Below are 15,602 nucleotides of genomic sequence, written 5' to 3'. Positions count from 1 at the left end.
CAGTGTCAAGTACTAATAGGTAAGAATTATTATTAAAATCAATGTTTCTATCTTTATGTAATAGAAAATTTTCTAGAACAAAACAAAATAAAAAAATTGTTTCTAGAAATAAACAACTTGTTAGCCATGCTGTAGATGAGGAAATTACTGATTTGGTCACAAGAAAGAGTCAGAACACACAAAAATGGTTTAGGATTAAATATGGTACTCAAGATTCTCGATTATAGTCTCTGAGTAATTTTAGTATGTGTGTAGCTGCGTTCTAATGCACAGTTTGAGAGGGTATTATTCACCGTGTTTATTTATTTATTTTTCCTATATGAATTTCCTTGAGCTGTGTAACACAGGGCGATGAGTGTTAGAAGTGATTTGGTAGTTCCCACCTGTGTGTCTTACAATACCATAAATGTTTATTCTTCAGTCAGCTAGATTTCACCTGTTCTCCCAATGGCATGCAAGTATAGATTAAGTAAAGGCCTCATCTTTATGATTATAGAACACTCTCCTCACAAATTTCCTGTTAGATAATGTCAGTTTCCTAATGAACCCCAAGTCTTTACACTGAGTGAAGAATAATGTCAAGTATATCAAGATGAATAACACTTATTTGGGAGTTGATGATGAGATAGAGGAGAGGTTGGAAGCAAGTATTTTCAGTCTTAGACTAAGAAAAACTATTTGGTTCTAAAGAGTCTATGAAGGGCCCTCTCTGCCCTTTCTTCAGAGAGGACAATAAAGGTTCACTGCCAACTTACACAAAATTGTTATCATCTGGATTTGCCTGAGTTGTAGGAAACATTAGGAAGAGTCTTATTTAGAGGACTGGAGAAATCTGCCAGTCTTAAAATCTTCTCCATTTGATTTTCCTAGAAATTTTATCTAATCCTTAAAATGAACTGGCAGGCTCCCTCTTCTATCTGGAAATTTATACTTCCTGTAAAAAATCAAGGAGGGACTTAACACTACTATATTGATGTCATAAATATATAACAGTAGTTACCTTGGGGGAGGTATTGATTGGGAGGAGGGGATAGGGAATCTCTCTTTTGCTGGGAATATTTTTTCTTCTTCTGAGTGATACCATTATGGAAGATTTTAGGGCTGTACAGTCATTATTAGTACATCTTCCTATACATTTATGCTTCAGGAAATAATTTATTTAAAACAGTTGTTTCAATTTTTTTAAAAAATAGCACTAATAGTTATATATAACTTAGTTAAAACGAGAAGGTGAGTTGATTTCCAAGAGTTAACAGCTTATCAAAACTATTGTACACCAAGAGAAACAAGAATTAGAGGAAGGAAGAGGACAAATTTATCTTATTTGAGTGTTTGCCCAGGACTTATTGTAGCCTGATCCTTTTGGGTGCAGAGTACAGGTGTTCAGTGAATTGGATCCCTCTGCCCCTGTCATGAAATTCATTTCCATTTTCTTTCATAGGAGTAAGAGCAGCAAACAGGTTCTAGAGAAGCATGGGATGAAAATTACCTTCCTTGGTTCACATCACAGAACTGGTGATGAAAGATCATTCCTTTGGGAAGTTAACTTGGAAAAGTGTGGAGTCAGTCTTTCCTTTGGAAAGCAAATTGTAGAAATTTTGTTTCCAGTGTGACTTGGCTCTGGCTATATGGGATGAGATAAACCATAGCCACCTGGGTACATGGTATACAAATCTCTATGCTTATATGCTGGGAGGTATTGCAACTCTGCTAGGACATCTCTCCATCTTACTGTCCCCCAGACTAGCAGGTGTCTCTTCATCCCCTCTCCTGGCAGAATTCCTGGTCCCTTCTCTGTGACACATTTTGAGATTCTGAGGTCAGAAGCCTCATTTGCCTATGAAAAGATCACCTAATTGCCCTCCAGCTGGAGAGTCTCAGGTTCTCTAGGGTCTCTCATCAGTTACTTAGAAATCTGTATGCTGACTAGATATTTCTGGGCTCACACAGGCTCACTATTATTTCTGTACTACCTGGGTCCAAAAGTTATAATTGATGAAATATCAATAAATCTTTTGCATTGATGATTTCTTTGCTTCAGGTCTCAGTATTAAGTTGATAACAGTTAAATAAAGGGATCCCATGCTAGCCATCCCTCAGGAATCCTTGACTTCTGCTTGGTTTCCATGGAACAAATGAGCTTCATTAGCAACAGGTCCACCTTATCTCTGTGCCCCTTTTTTGTGTCTTAGGGTAGGAACAGAAACAAATCTCAGCACTGAATAGGGTCTACCTCTGGGTTGTTTTGCTGTGATCTGGACCTTGTTAGTTCTTCCTGCCTCAGAGTTTTCTCAGAGAATGATACCAAGAAAAGAAATGCTGAGCCCAAGAAGTATCAACAAATTGGAAGTCAGATGAGGTTCTATGGACTTTGATGATTCAAATTCAACATATATATATATATATATATATGGCTGGGAAGATAGTATAATGGTTATGCAAATGACTTTTCTTGTGTAAGCCTCTGAGTTCCCAGATTCAGTTCCTAGCACCACCATCAGACAAAGCTGAGCAGTGCTCTGGGGGTAGGGGGGAGGGGGGGCTTTAGGGGTCATCCTGATCTACACAATTCCTGCTTCATTAATTTTCTTTAAAATTTGAGTCAAGTAAATGTTTGCATTGTATATATATTTGCAGACTGGATTTTTCCATCTACCACATGGAGACTTTTTCATTGAGCCTGTCAGAAATCATCTACCAGTGGAGGGAGGCTACCACCCACACATCATTTACAAAAGGCAGAGGCTGAACACTCCCCAGATGAAGGAACCAACCTGTGGATTAAAGGGTATAGTGATTTTATCTACACTGGATTGAGAAGTTTTGTTCTTTTATTGTTTTATGACAGCATGACCTATTACTTTTATTTTCTTTAATCTTTTTCCAGAAAGTATCTACCTTTATAGAAATCATGTCATTCCTCTATACTCAAGTTCCTTTTATATTCTTACTGGGAATGGGGAAAAGACAGACTACATACTCACCATTTTAATTGATGGCACTCATGGTATTCATAATGGTGAATGTGTTTAATAAAAGAAAACACACTTCTGTATCACTTGGAGGAAGATAGTTTAAATTGAAGACAAAAATTCTCAGCATAGACAGTGTGATTATTCATTGGTATGAAATGTTACCAGTAGCTCATTATTTCAGTAAATGGAAGACAGATTTAAGTGTTTGCTGATGTTAATAAGGAAGTGTGAAGAGAAACTAAAGAACTATTAACACGTTATGAGATAACAAATTCAGTTCAGCGTCTTTTGTTGTGTGTGTGTGTGTGTGTGTTGTGTAGTTCTCTGAGGTATGTTTCCTGCCCCACAGTGATCTGAGCTGCTCCTTTCTGACTTGTGCTAAGCAGTTTCAATTCACTGTCAGAGGTAAAGTAACTGCAGTTACATCCTTGCAATTGTCAACCATCTTGTTCGTGTATAGGAAACAATAAACTACCTGAAGGGCCACTGAAAATTAAGACATACAATTTCTTCATATAAGGTCTGGTCAGTGACAAAAGGGTCCTGATAGAAAAAGTAAGGCCTCAAATATTATCGACAAGAGCTTTATTTGGGTGCTCCTGGGCAAGGCTCATGGGTCCCAAGAGAGTAATGGGGGGGGGGGTTGTTAAGTCGTGCCCAGGGCCAGGGGAGGGAGATTCTTACAGGCAAGGAGAACAAGAAAGTTAGGTGAGAGTTCAGTGGGGATTTTCCATGACATTAGGTCTAGTGGCTGTGTGGTTTTTATGAAACTGCTAGCCTTAGGTAAGCATTCCAGGGATAGACTAATTTTGCCTGCCGGGTTCAATATATTTTTTTAATTTTTATTTATAAAAAGGAAACCATAAGATAAGAGGGGTACAACTCCACACAATTCCCACCACCAGAACTCTGTAACCTATCCCCTCCCTTATAACTTTCCTAGTCTTTATCCCTCTGAGAGTATGGACCCAGGGTCATCCTGAGGTGCAGAAGGTGGAATGTCTGGCTTCTGTAATTAATTGCTTCCCTGCTGAACTGAAACATGGACGTTGACTGGTCGATCCATACTCCCTGCCTGCCTGTCTTTTTCTCTAGTGGGGTGGGGCTCTGGAGAAGCAGGGCTCCAGAACAGATTGGTGGGGTTGTCTGTCCAGGGAAATCTGTCTGGTTGGCATCATGGTAGCATCTGGAATCTGGTGGCTAAAAAGAGAGTTAACATATAGAGCCAAACAAATTGTTGACTAATCATGAACCTAAAGGCAGAAATAGTGCAGATGAAGAGATGGTGTGTCTCCATTTTACAGATGGCTACTAGGCCTATTATAGTTACATTCCAAAGAGCCTGTACTAGGTTTCTTTTTTTTAAATCCTTCTGGGAGTCTGGGCCCGGGGTCATTATGGGGTGCAGAAAGTGGAAGGTCTGGCATCTTTAATTGCTTCCCCATTGAACATGGGCATTGATAGGTTGATCCATACTCATCTTTTGTAGTACTTACTTTGATAATGTTAGCTTTGCAGTGAGTGAGGGAAGTATAATAGGAAGTAGGTAAGGAGGATATCTAAGTCTAAGTAGACACTATTTCATTATGAACTTCATGGTTCCACATTCTTATGACTGAGTGTTTTTAGCCTCAGGTGTCTTCAATGGTCAGGCTCTCCCAGACCTAGTACTTCATAGAAAAAACAAATTTTGAGCCATAGAGACAACTATCAAAGAAAACTCACAATATTACTTAGGTGTTGAAAGGATTTGGAAATCATAAATTTCAAAGGAAAAATAGATGGTGAAATGATTACAGAAGATGGGTTCTCATAAAGGCTGGAAAAGACTCAACTTGAATTTTGTATTCTCTCTTTAACCAATACCAAGAAAAAAGAATAGACACATTATTTGGCTGATTTTTCGTTGTTTAAGATACTAATAACATAGTTTCATTGTAAATTTTAGGTTATTCTTGATACAGATGTAATTTCCTGAATAATAGGTGCATTCCTTTATGCACTTGTTGATGGGTAACACTTTGTGATTTGATATATTTCAGGTTATGGGTCAATCTGGCAAAGAGTTGTTGAAAAAGGGAATTTAGTTGGACTACTGTAAAGTTGATAACTATAAAATGGAGAACAACTTGCATTTGGTCATGAAGTCAACAGGGATGAACAAGTAAAGAGAAGGAATACCATTCCTCCATTCGTTTACATACAATACCACAAATACAATGCTTGTCATACAATTTCATTATTGTACCTTTAGGCCAATTATCAAGACTTTTATGAAATATTTTCAGATTAATTTCACCTTAATCTTTGCATTGTAAATTTTTCTACATATGTCTTCTAAAATATATTCTTTAATGCTTGATAAGAACCTCGGAATGTCAGAATTGAATAGTACTACTAGAAGGGCCTTGGAGAGTCGAAATTCTACCTCCTTCCTTCACCAAAGTATCAATTATAGCTCTGAGAAGGGAGTGAATTTTCAAAAGCAGCTTGCATTAATCTTCAGTGTAGGTGATGCTTAGAATATAGCCAAGCTGAGAAGCTTTGGTGCTGTTATATCTCATGTTTTGTGTTCCCTTGCTTTATTCTTTGTATTTTACTTGAATATAAAACTTGTTTTTATCAGTCATCTCTCAAAAAGATGCAACAATCCTCTCCCAAGCAGTACTAACATAGTATTGGGTCCAAATGCTGAAATTCAGCAGATCATTGAAATGAATAGTCAAGAAAATGGAGCTAGAGTATTATAGCCTCTAGTTAAACTTCCATTGTTACATAAAAGAAAGAAAAGGACATTTTCTAGATACTGATAAAGTGCCATTTGCAAAATAGCTCACTTGGACAGTGCACTGCTTTGCTATGTGAGTAACCCATGTTGCAATCTGGCCCCCACCTCACTGAAGAAAGCTTCAGTGCTATGGTCTCTTTCAATTTTTGTCTCTGCCATATCATATAAAATTAAATAAAACATTAATATACTGAAAATAAACAGTAAAAGGAAGGTAGAAAAAAGAGAAAATAGTGAGGCCCAGGCAGTGGTGCCCCTGGTTAACTGCAGAAATTCCAGTACAAAAAGAATTGAGTGCCTCTGGTCTCTTCTTATAGTTGGAAAGCTTCACTTTGAAAGTACCCTACTGTTTCAGATAAAATAACATCAATTATTTCCCCCAAATCTGTCTCATTACTTATTTTTATTTCCCACATAAAAGGTGGGAAATAATTTCAAGCCTTCATTTTATTGACACTAACAAGTTATGTTCATGTGTGTAGTTGTTGGGTGGAAACGTGGGGGTACTTTAGTTTTAGGAAGTTAAGGAACAAGGGGGCATCATCATAGTCAGATAGTTCAGGTGATAACAGTTACCCATCACATAAGATAGAAGAGATCCACAGAAGGTAAAGTCAGAGTCTGGGGTTTCATAAAATGAAGACTCAACTAGAAACAGAGCACTGTTTCCTAGCACATATTCTTTTATTAAAAGTTTATTCACACATGCAACAATTACTGGAAATCTTTATGCCTGGTAAACTTCTAGGTCCTCTGGGTGCAGTGGACAGGATAAGTACAGTCTAAAGAGTGAACCATTTGGAGAATATGTGTAAGTAGACACCCAGATCTGTATTTGTCTTTATAATACCTGGTAAGACCTTGAGAAGAAATGGACTCTTAGTACATGCATTGGATGTTTTGTATCTTTACATATGTCTATGCCAGGATATATAGCTATGGTTCATTCAATCTCCTTGATATATAATTTTCTGCAATGGAAATCTTATTTGGTTCAGTTTCCTGTAAGTGGATCCGAATTAAATTAATTCCCCTTTGAAGATATCGTAAGTTGTGTCTTGGAGAGTATTCTTGTATATGTTTCATAGAACAAAGGTTCACAGAATTTTCAAGGATATAATCTCCAACTTTACCAAAAAATGAAAATTGTTCTCTAAAGTTTTCACTTCTTTCAATTAGTCTCTTATCTAAATTTTTACCTAGATGAACCCTAGATCAATTCAATACTTCTGTTCTCTAAGGCACAAGTAGGCAACAGAAGATACCCCAGGACAAAACTTGGTGCTGGGAGTAGCCAACTTGCCCAAATATAATCACTACTAATATTAAAGAGGAGGAGCAGTCTTCTTAAATCAGGGACTGTGTAGTGGTGCACCTGGTTGCATGCACATGTTACTATGTGCAAGGACCTTAATTCTGCAGAGCAGGATCAAGAAACTTCACAAGCAGTGAAATGTTGCTGCAGGTGTCTTTCTTTTCCTATCAAACCCTTTCCTCTCAATTTCTGTCTCTATTTAAAAAGGAGAAGGAAGAGGAAGAGGAGGAATAAGGAAGGAAGAAGGGAAGGAAGGAAGGAAGGAAGGAAGGAAGGAAGGAAGGAAGGAAGAAAGGAAGGAAGGAAAGAAGGAAGGAAGGAAGGAAGGAAGAAAATGGCCCCTGGGTTTAGTAGATTCATCATGCATGCGCTGCACCTTACTGGTAACTGCTGGCAATTAAAAAAAGGAAAGAATGAAAGATGCATCTTATCAGTAGCTAATTCTGTGCATGAAACAGCATTCACCCAAAAAGGAAGAATAACTAGGAAATATCTATTAAATGGTTTATTATAAGGCACTGGTTTCTGTAATACAAGGCTGGCTAGGCAAATCTGAAATCCTTGAACGGGGTGACACTTTGAAGCATAGACTTAAGCAGTTCATCTCCACAGGCAGAATTTCTTCTGGGAAGCTTTGGCTATGCTTTAAAAGCCTTTCAGACTCTCAGAAATAATCTTAATACCTTAATGTCAACTGATAATCACTTTTAATCATATCTATAAAGACTTTAAGAACAGTAACCTGGACTAGCTTGGACTGGGACTAGTCAAGTGGTTATAACAAATGTTGGAGTTGGAAGCCCTGATTGACTGAGAACCCCAAATTATTTATTTATTTATTTATTTATTCATTCATTGATCTTTTGTGTGGTTGTCTTATTACCAGTGTTCTAATTTATAGATTTCTGTCCTTCTGGTTGCTTTAGGGTTCCTTTGTTCCTCTTCCTCTGTGTCCATAAGGTTTGCAGAAAGGTCATTTATTTGAACTTTTTCTTGTTCTTCAATATGTATTTGTATGGCTATGAGTTTCCCTCTCAATACTGTTTTAGCTGAGTCCCAAATATTTTGATAGCTTGTGTCTTCATTTTCATTTATTTCCAGGAACATTTGAATTACTTGCTTATGTAGTATGTTGTTTAGATTCCAAATTCTGTGACTTTGAGTAATATTCTGTTTGTTGTTAAATGTTAGCTTTACTTCACTGTGGTCTGAGAAGATACTTGGCATGTTTTCAATGCTCTTGAATTTCTTGATGCTGTCTTTGTGGCCTAACATGTGGTCTATCCTTAAGTATGTGTTGTGTGGATTTGAAAAGAATGTTTATTCCAGTTTTGGGGGGGTGAAGAACTCTGAAAATGTTCAGGAGATCTAGTCTCTCCATCTCTTCATTTAATTCTCTTGTTTCTTTAAAAAAATTTTTTTTATTTAAGAAAGGATTAATTAACAAAACCATAGGGTAGGAGGGGTACAACTCCACACAATTCCCACCACCCAATCTCCATATCCCACCCCCTCTCCTGATAGCTTTCCCATTCTCTGTCCCTCTGGGAGCATGGACCCAGGGTCATTGAGGGTTGAAGAAGGTAGAAGGTCTGGCTTCTGTAATTGCTTCCCCGCTGAACATGGGCGTTGACTGGTCAGTCCATACTCCCAGTCTGCCTCTCTCTTTCCCTAGTAGGGTGTGTCTCTCGGGAAGCTGAGCTCCAGGACACATTGGTGGGGTCTTCAGTCCAGGGAAGCCTGGCCAGCATCCTGATGGCATCTGGAACCTGGTGATTGAAAAGAGAGTTAAGATAGGAAGCCAAACAAATTGTTGAGTAATCATGGACCCAAAGCTTGGAATAGTGGAGAGGAAGTGTTAGGGATGTACTCACTGCAAACTCTAGTGTACTTCTGCTTTCAGGTATATATTTTGCAGTAGTTTATGGATACGTGTGAACATAAGCTCTCTCTCACAGAAACTGGTGTATACCTAGGTTTTGGGACTTTGTGAGAAAGTGAACCACCTGAGATGAAATTAGAGTGTACTATAAAAGGAAAGGTCTCACCCGAGTAATGAAGCTGAAGGGTTGTCATTCCACACGTGAAGTCTCTGGACACAGTCTGAGGTGAAGCATGTTGAGGTGGCAATCGTTGCGTTGGCTAGGTTGTGATCGGCGGATGCAATATTATTTGGTATGGATTGGGAGACGCATACAGGAAAGTGGGCCCTATCCATGGGTTCCAGGACTGGGGGAAGTAGGGGCTCTATAGTGGAGATGTGAGGTTCCTGCTGTCTTAGGGTTCAAAAAGACAATCGATAGTTAATGTTATCATCACATTATTTGGTAATTGGGTTAACTTTGAAAAGTCCCTTTGTTATGGTTTGCTGTACAGTATCCAGTATCTTGTATATAGCTGTGCTATTGGATGCTTCTAATCTACTTGGTCTAGGCTTTTGAGAGAGTCCACATATCAAATACACAGCCTATATATTAAAAAGATTCAGTTTGTGTTTTGAAAAACTTTGAGACATACAATTGTTTTTTCCCACCTCATATTAATTAACTAGTGATTTATAGGTCTACATTTTGCTAGGATTGTACACAAACACCATTCCCACCACCAAAAGACTGTGACCCATCCCTCCCATCCACTCCAACCACCCAATGGCCCAGGAAGCTGCATGTCTACCCCTCAGCACAGGGTTTTTACTTTGGTGCCCTACTTACAATTTGATCAGGTCCTGCTTTTAGTTTCCTTTTCAGATCTTCTTAGTCAACTTCTGTTGATGAGTGGAATCATCCCATACACATCTTTATCTTTCTGACTTAGCTCACTTAACATAATTCCTTGTAGCTCTGTCCAAGATGGGTCAGAGAAGGTGGGTTCATTGTTATTGATAGCTGCATAGTATTCCATTATGTATATATACCACAGCTTTCTCAGCCACTCATCTGTTGTTGGGCACCTGGGTTGCTTCCAGGTTTTAGCTATTATGAATTGTGCTGCTATGAACATAGGAGTACATACCTCTTTTTGGTTGGGTGTTATGGAGTCCTTGGGGTATAATCCCAGGAGAGGAATTACTGGATCATATGGAAGGTTCATGTCTAGTCTTCTGAGAGTTTTCCAGACTGCTCTCCACAGAGGCTGTACCAATTTACATTCCCACCAGCAATGTGAAAGTGTTCCTCTGTCCCCACATCCTCTCCAGCATTTGTTGCTGCTGTGCTTTTTGATGTATGCCATTCTTACAGGAGTGAGGTGGTATTTTAGTGTTGTCTTAATTTGCAATTTCTCTGACAATCAGTGACCTAGAGCAGTTTTTCATATGTTTGTTAGCCTTTTGGATCTCCTCTGTAGTGAATATTTTGTTCATATCCTCTGCCCATTTTAGGATGGGGTCATTTGCTTTTTTGGTGCTAAGTTTGCTGAGCTCTTTATATATTTTGGTGATTAGTTTCTTATCTGATGTATGCCATGTGAAGATCTTCTCCCATTCTGTGAGGGGTATCTCTGTTTATTTAATAGTTTCTTTGGATATGCAGAAGCTTTTCAATTTGATGTAGTCCCATTGGTTTGTTTCTGCTTTAGTCTTCCTTGCAATTGGGTTTGATTCATCAAAGATGTCCTTGAGGTGTAGGTTGGAAAGTGTTTTACCAATGTTTTCCTCTAAGTATTTGATTGTTTCTGGTCTGACATCTAGGTCTTTGATCCATTTGGAGTTGATTTTTGTTTCTGGTGAGATAAAGTGGTTCAATTTCATTCTTCTGCATGTTACAACCCAGTTTTCCCAGCACCATTTATTGAAGAGAGCCTCCTTTTTCCATTTAATCCTTTGGGCCCCCTTATCAAAGATTAGATGTCCATAGGTGTTGGGATTTATTTCTGGGCTTTCAATTCTTTTCCACTGGTCTGTGTGCCTATTTTTGTTACAGTACCATGCTGTTTTGATGATGATAGCTTTATAATATAGTTTAAGGTCTGGGAGTGTGATGCCTCCATTTCTGTTTCTTTTCCTCAAGATTGTTTTGGCAATTCTAGGTGTTTTCAGGTTCCAGAAAAATGATTGTAGTGTTTGTTCTATTCTCTTAAAGAAGCTTGGTGGAACTTTGATGGGTATTGCATTAAATTTGTATATGGCTCTGGGGAGAAAATTCATTTTGATATTTATTCTTCCAATCCATGAGCATGGGACGTCTTTCCATTTCTTGGTATCAGTTTCTATTTCCTTGAGTAATGACTCATAGTTTTCAGCATACAAGTCTTTCACTTCTTTGGTCAACTTTATTCCTAGGTATTTGATTGATTTTGCTGAAACAGTAAATGGGAGTGATTTCTGTATGTCTTCCTCTTCAGATTTAGTGTTTGCATAAAGAAATGCCACTGATTTCTGTACATTGATTTTGTAGCCTGATACCTTGCTATATTGCCTAATAACTTCCAGTAATTTTCTGCTGGATTCTTAGGTCTTTCTATGTATACTATTATATCATCTGCAAATAGTGAGAGCTAGACTTCTTCCCTTCCAATCTGTATTCCTTTGATTCCTTTGATACTATCCACTGTATATTCTAGTGGAAACAAGAGGGGAAAGGGAACTAGAGCAGAGATATACACATAGAGAGTCCACTCTGAGTCAGATTTCTTCCCCAAAATAATTCACAAATTCAGAAAGGCAAAGAAGAAGGAAAAAGTGTATGACAAGATAAAAAAAAAAGAAAAAAAAGAGACAAGAGAGAGAAAAGGGAAAAGATAAGAAAAAGAGCTGTAATTAAAGAGCAGTTAAAAGAAATTCCCAAATGTGTATCAGTGAATTCAAAAAAGCACACTGTTTGGTGATGTGGGTGCTGGGGGCTGTGACTTTGGAAGCTGTAGGATTAAGGAAGAATGATGACAAGAATGAGAAAAAGAAAAAAAAAGAAGGAAGAAAGAAAGAGAGAGAAAAGAAAAAGATAAGAAGAAGAACAGTCATAAAATGGCAGTGAAAGGAAAGGGTTTTTTTTAATGTATTTATTTTTAATTATTTAATTAGCTATGCGGGTTGAGGTGGGGGCGTTGGCTACTTAGAAAGAAAAAAGGCCAGAGGTTTCCGAAGGGTATAGACTTAGAATTAATGATACTCCCTGGTGGGACAGGAATTTGGTAAAGAAAAGGAGCTCCTAGCAGGGGATCCTGCTGGGAGCTGGTCCCCAGGGACTGGTTATGGGGGGAGGGGGCGGCAAAGGAGGTATGCTTAAAAATTAAAAGGAAGAAAAAAAAATTTTCCCCTTTTTTCCTACTCTAATTATTAATCCAGATTAAGTTATAGTCACCTCCTTGGTGTTATCGCTAGGACCCCTTATTGGCTGGCCTACTTATTGGCAGAAAATCCTACCATTTCCAGGAGATGTGGTCAGAGCTCAGCCACTAGCAGCTTCTCAGTCCACCATCTTCCGGGAACCCCAATTCTCTTGTTTATTTGTTGATTGTCTGCTTTGTTGATCTAAGTGTGAGAGTGGGGTGTTTAAGTCTCCCACTATTATTGTATTACTACTGATGTATTTTTGTTCTTTTAGTAGGTTTTTTATGTATTTATGTGGTCCCTCATTGGGTGCATAGATGCTAATAATTGTTAAGTCTTCTTGTCTGATTGACCCTCTAATCATTATGTAATGTCCTTGCCTATCTTATATTACTTTATTTAATTTAAAGTCTATTGTGACAGAGATGAGAATGGCTGTTCCCACCATTTTTTGTGGTCCATTATCCTGTATGATAGTTTTCATCCTTGTACTTTAGTCTATGTTTTCCTTGTTGGGTCAGATGGGATTCTCGCAAGCAGCATATGGTTGGGTTATGTTTACTGATCCATCCTCACACTCTGTGCTTTTTGATGGGTGAGTTTAAGCCATTGACATTTATTGATATTATGGATTTAATGTATTGTTGTGCTATTATTCAACAAATTTTTTTATTTATCTGATACATTGCAAGTATTATAGTAATTTTCTTGTTTATAAGAGGTCTTTTAGAACCTCTCTCAGGGCAGGCTTTGTGATGGTTGCCTCCTTTAACTGCTGTCTGTCTGAGAAGGTTTTGACCCCTCCATCCAGTTTGAATGAAAGTCTAGCAGAGAAAGACAGAGAAAGCAGAGCATTATAAAACATAGGGCCTAAGGCCTGAAAGTCATGCACTCTGTTCATTATGCCATTGCCTTCAACCCTCCAAATTATTTGGATAATCACATGAATTCTTTCAGGATTGTCTTGTATGTTTCCATTTCATCTCAGGATGCTGTTGCAGTGAAAACATTTGAACTCTTATCTGGGGAAAATGCTGAGCCCCATTTAGAACTTGATGGGAAACTTTGAAGCTGATGTTCTATTTTGTGGAACTCTCAAACATACCATGAAAATCAGTCACAAGACCTTGTTCTGCCTGAGTAGATCACACATAGAAACAGGCTGTGAGTCATGTCCTCCGTTAACAATGGGATGAGTCAGGGAATCTTCCACACAGCTTTATGGTTGTGGAGGTGGGTGGACAGAGTTGGAAGTCCTGATTGACTGAGAACCACATTGGCCATTGAACATCTTTATTGGGAACAACTTGGGCTGGGCTGGGTGGGTGTGGAGATGTAGTTCTCTGCAGGAGGCTCCTGCTTTTTCTCCCTATTTGTGATCGTCAGGGACAAAAGCAAATACTAGAAAAATAGGAAGACTGTGATGGGAGAAATTCAAAACATGAAACCTCTGATGGACAACACCTGATCAGCACAGGCTCAGTTCAGTGCTTATCTGCCACTTTGGGGTTGTGTAAACTGGCCTTATTCACATTTATTTGAAATGTAAAACCTCAGGCATGTCCCAGCCTGTCACTGGCTGAGAATGGTTCATCAAGAGCTGCCACTTGCCTCAGAGGAGGTAATTATCACTAGGAAAGTCCTTCCATTGTATCAGACACAGTATCAACCACTTGACAGTATCTTAATGAAGACTCATACAATTTTATGAGTAGGTTTAGTGAACTTAAAGTCATAAAGGTCTATGTTCTGTAGAACTCTTGTTCTGGTTCTCCATATTCCAGGACTTTTTTCTTCTTCCTTCCCTTCCCTTCTTTTTTCAAGATAGAGATAGTGACAGATAGTTAGAGAAGTAGAGGGAGAGAGTCAGAGATCACAGGACTGAAGCCTCCTTCAATATGGGAGGGGGGCAGAATTGAAGATGGATCGCTCACACAGCAAAGCATCAGACTTTGCAGGTAAATTATTTTACTAGCCCTCCAGATGAAAAGAGTGATACAGAGTGGCAGAGGGAGAGAAAGACATCATAGCACTGGAACCTCCTTCAGTGTACCATCCAGTTGAGCTATTGGTGAAAATGGTGAAATCACCATTTTTACTCTGAAAATGTCCAATAGTTCTAGTTTATCTATCTCTTCATTTAGCTAATTTATTTATTTTTTAATATTTTATTTATTTTCTCTTGTCCTTATTGTTTTTCATTATTGTTATAGTTATTATTGTTATTGATGTTGTCATTGTTAGATAGGATAGAGAGAGGAGAAGAAGACAGAGGGGGAGAGAATTATAGACACCTGCAGACCTGCTTCACCGCCTGTGAAGCAATCCCCCTGCAGGTGGGGAGCCAGGGGCTCAAACCAGCATCCTTGCGGTCCTTGAGCTTTGTGCCACGTGCTCTTAACCCGCTGCGCCACCGCCTGACTCCCACTTCATTTTTTATTGACTTCTCCAACCTAAGTAATATATAATTTTTAATCTTTTTAATTTTATGCTGTTTTCTGCACACTTAAATTATTGTTTCTTATATTATGAATATACATATCCATAACATACATTTTTGAGTCATTTAAAGTTTTGCTTTTTGATTACCTCTTTTCTATGATTTTTGTCACTTTCAATTAATTAATTTCTCTCTTAATAATGAGCACGCCATATGTAATGTATAACACCTTTGTCATAATTGTGGCAGTCATACTTGTGAATAAAACTTCCTCTTGTATTAATATTTTTATATTCAGATGTTTTAGACCTTTTTATTTCTTTATTGGGGGATTAATATTTTAGAGTAGAAAGTAAATACAGTAGTTTGTACATGCATAACATTTCTCATTTTTCCACACAACAGTACAACCCCCACTAGATCCTCTGCCATCCTGTTCCAAAACATGAACAACCCCAGTCCAACCACCTACTCCAGAGTCTTTCAATTTGGGGCGATACACCAAATTTAGTCCAACTTCTGCTTAGAGTTTTCTCTTCTGATCTTGTATTTGAGCTTCTGCCTGTGAATAAGATTATCCCATATTCATCCTTCTGTTTCTGACTTATTTCACTTAAGATCTTCTTTCTTAGTTTTCTCTAATTCGTCTTTGATCTTTCTAATTCTGTTTTCTGCCTCATTTATTCTATTCTTTCTTTCCTCTATTGTTTTTTGTAGCTCAGTTATTTTGTTACCCTGTTCTGATACTGTATTAGCTTGTTCAGTTAGTTGTGCTCCTAGCTTAGCTATTTTAGCTTTCAGCTCTCTAATTACCTCGG

The 15,602-nt window shown here is 38.2% G+C and overlaps 1 protein-coding gene across 3 annotated transcripts in view; it reads left to right on the top strand.

Moving 5' to 3' along the window:
- The window catches only part of ADAMTS12 (ADAM metallopeptidase with thrombospondin type 1 motif 12), a 422,633-nt gene that overhangs the window by 119,656 nt on the left and 287,375 nt on the right, over positions 1–15,602 (top strand). For all 3 annotated transcript variants that reach the window (XR_009549943.1, XM_007535890.3, XM_060191210.1), the window contains exon 3: positions 2,638–2,788. Coding sequence is in view for 2 of the 3 variants with exons in the window: in XM_007535890.3 (XP_007535952.2) it covers positions 2,638–2,788 (151 nt within the window). In the remaining variant the exon portion in view is untranslated. The remainder of the gene's footprint in view (positions 1–2,637; positions 2,789–15,602) is intronic.

This window comes from Erinaceus europaeus, chromosome 5 (genome assembly GCF_950295315.1).
Source record: "Erinaceus europaeus chromosome 5, mEriEur2.1, whole genome shotgun sequence".
Taxonomy (NCBI): domain Eukaryota; kingdom Metazoa; phylum Chordata; class Mammalia; order Eulipotyphla; family Erinaceidae; genus Erinaceus; species Erinaceus europaeus.
Note: the sequence above shows the minus strand (reverse complement) of the source record. Positions and strands in the feature narration are given on the sequence as shown.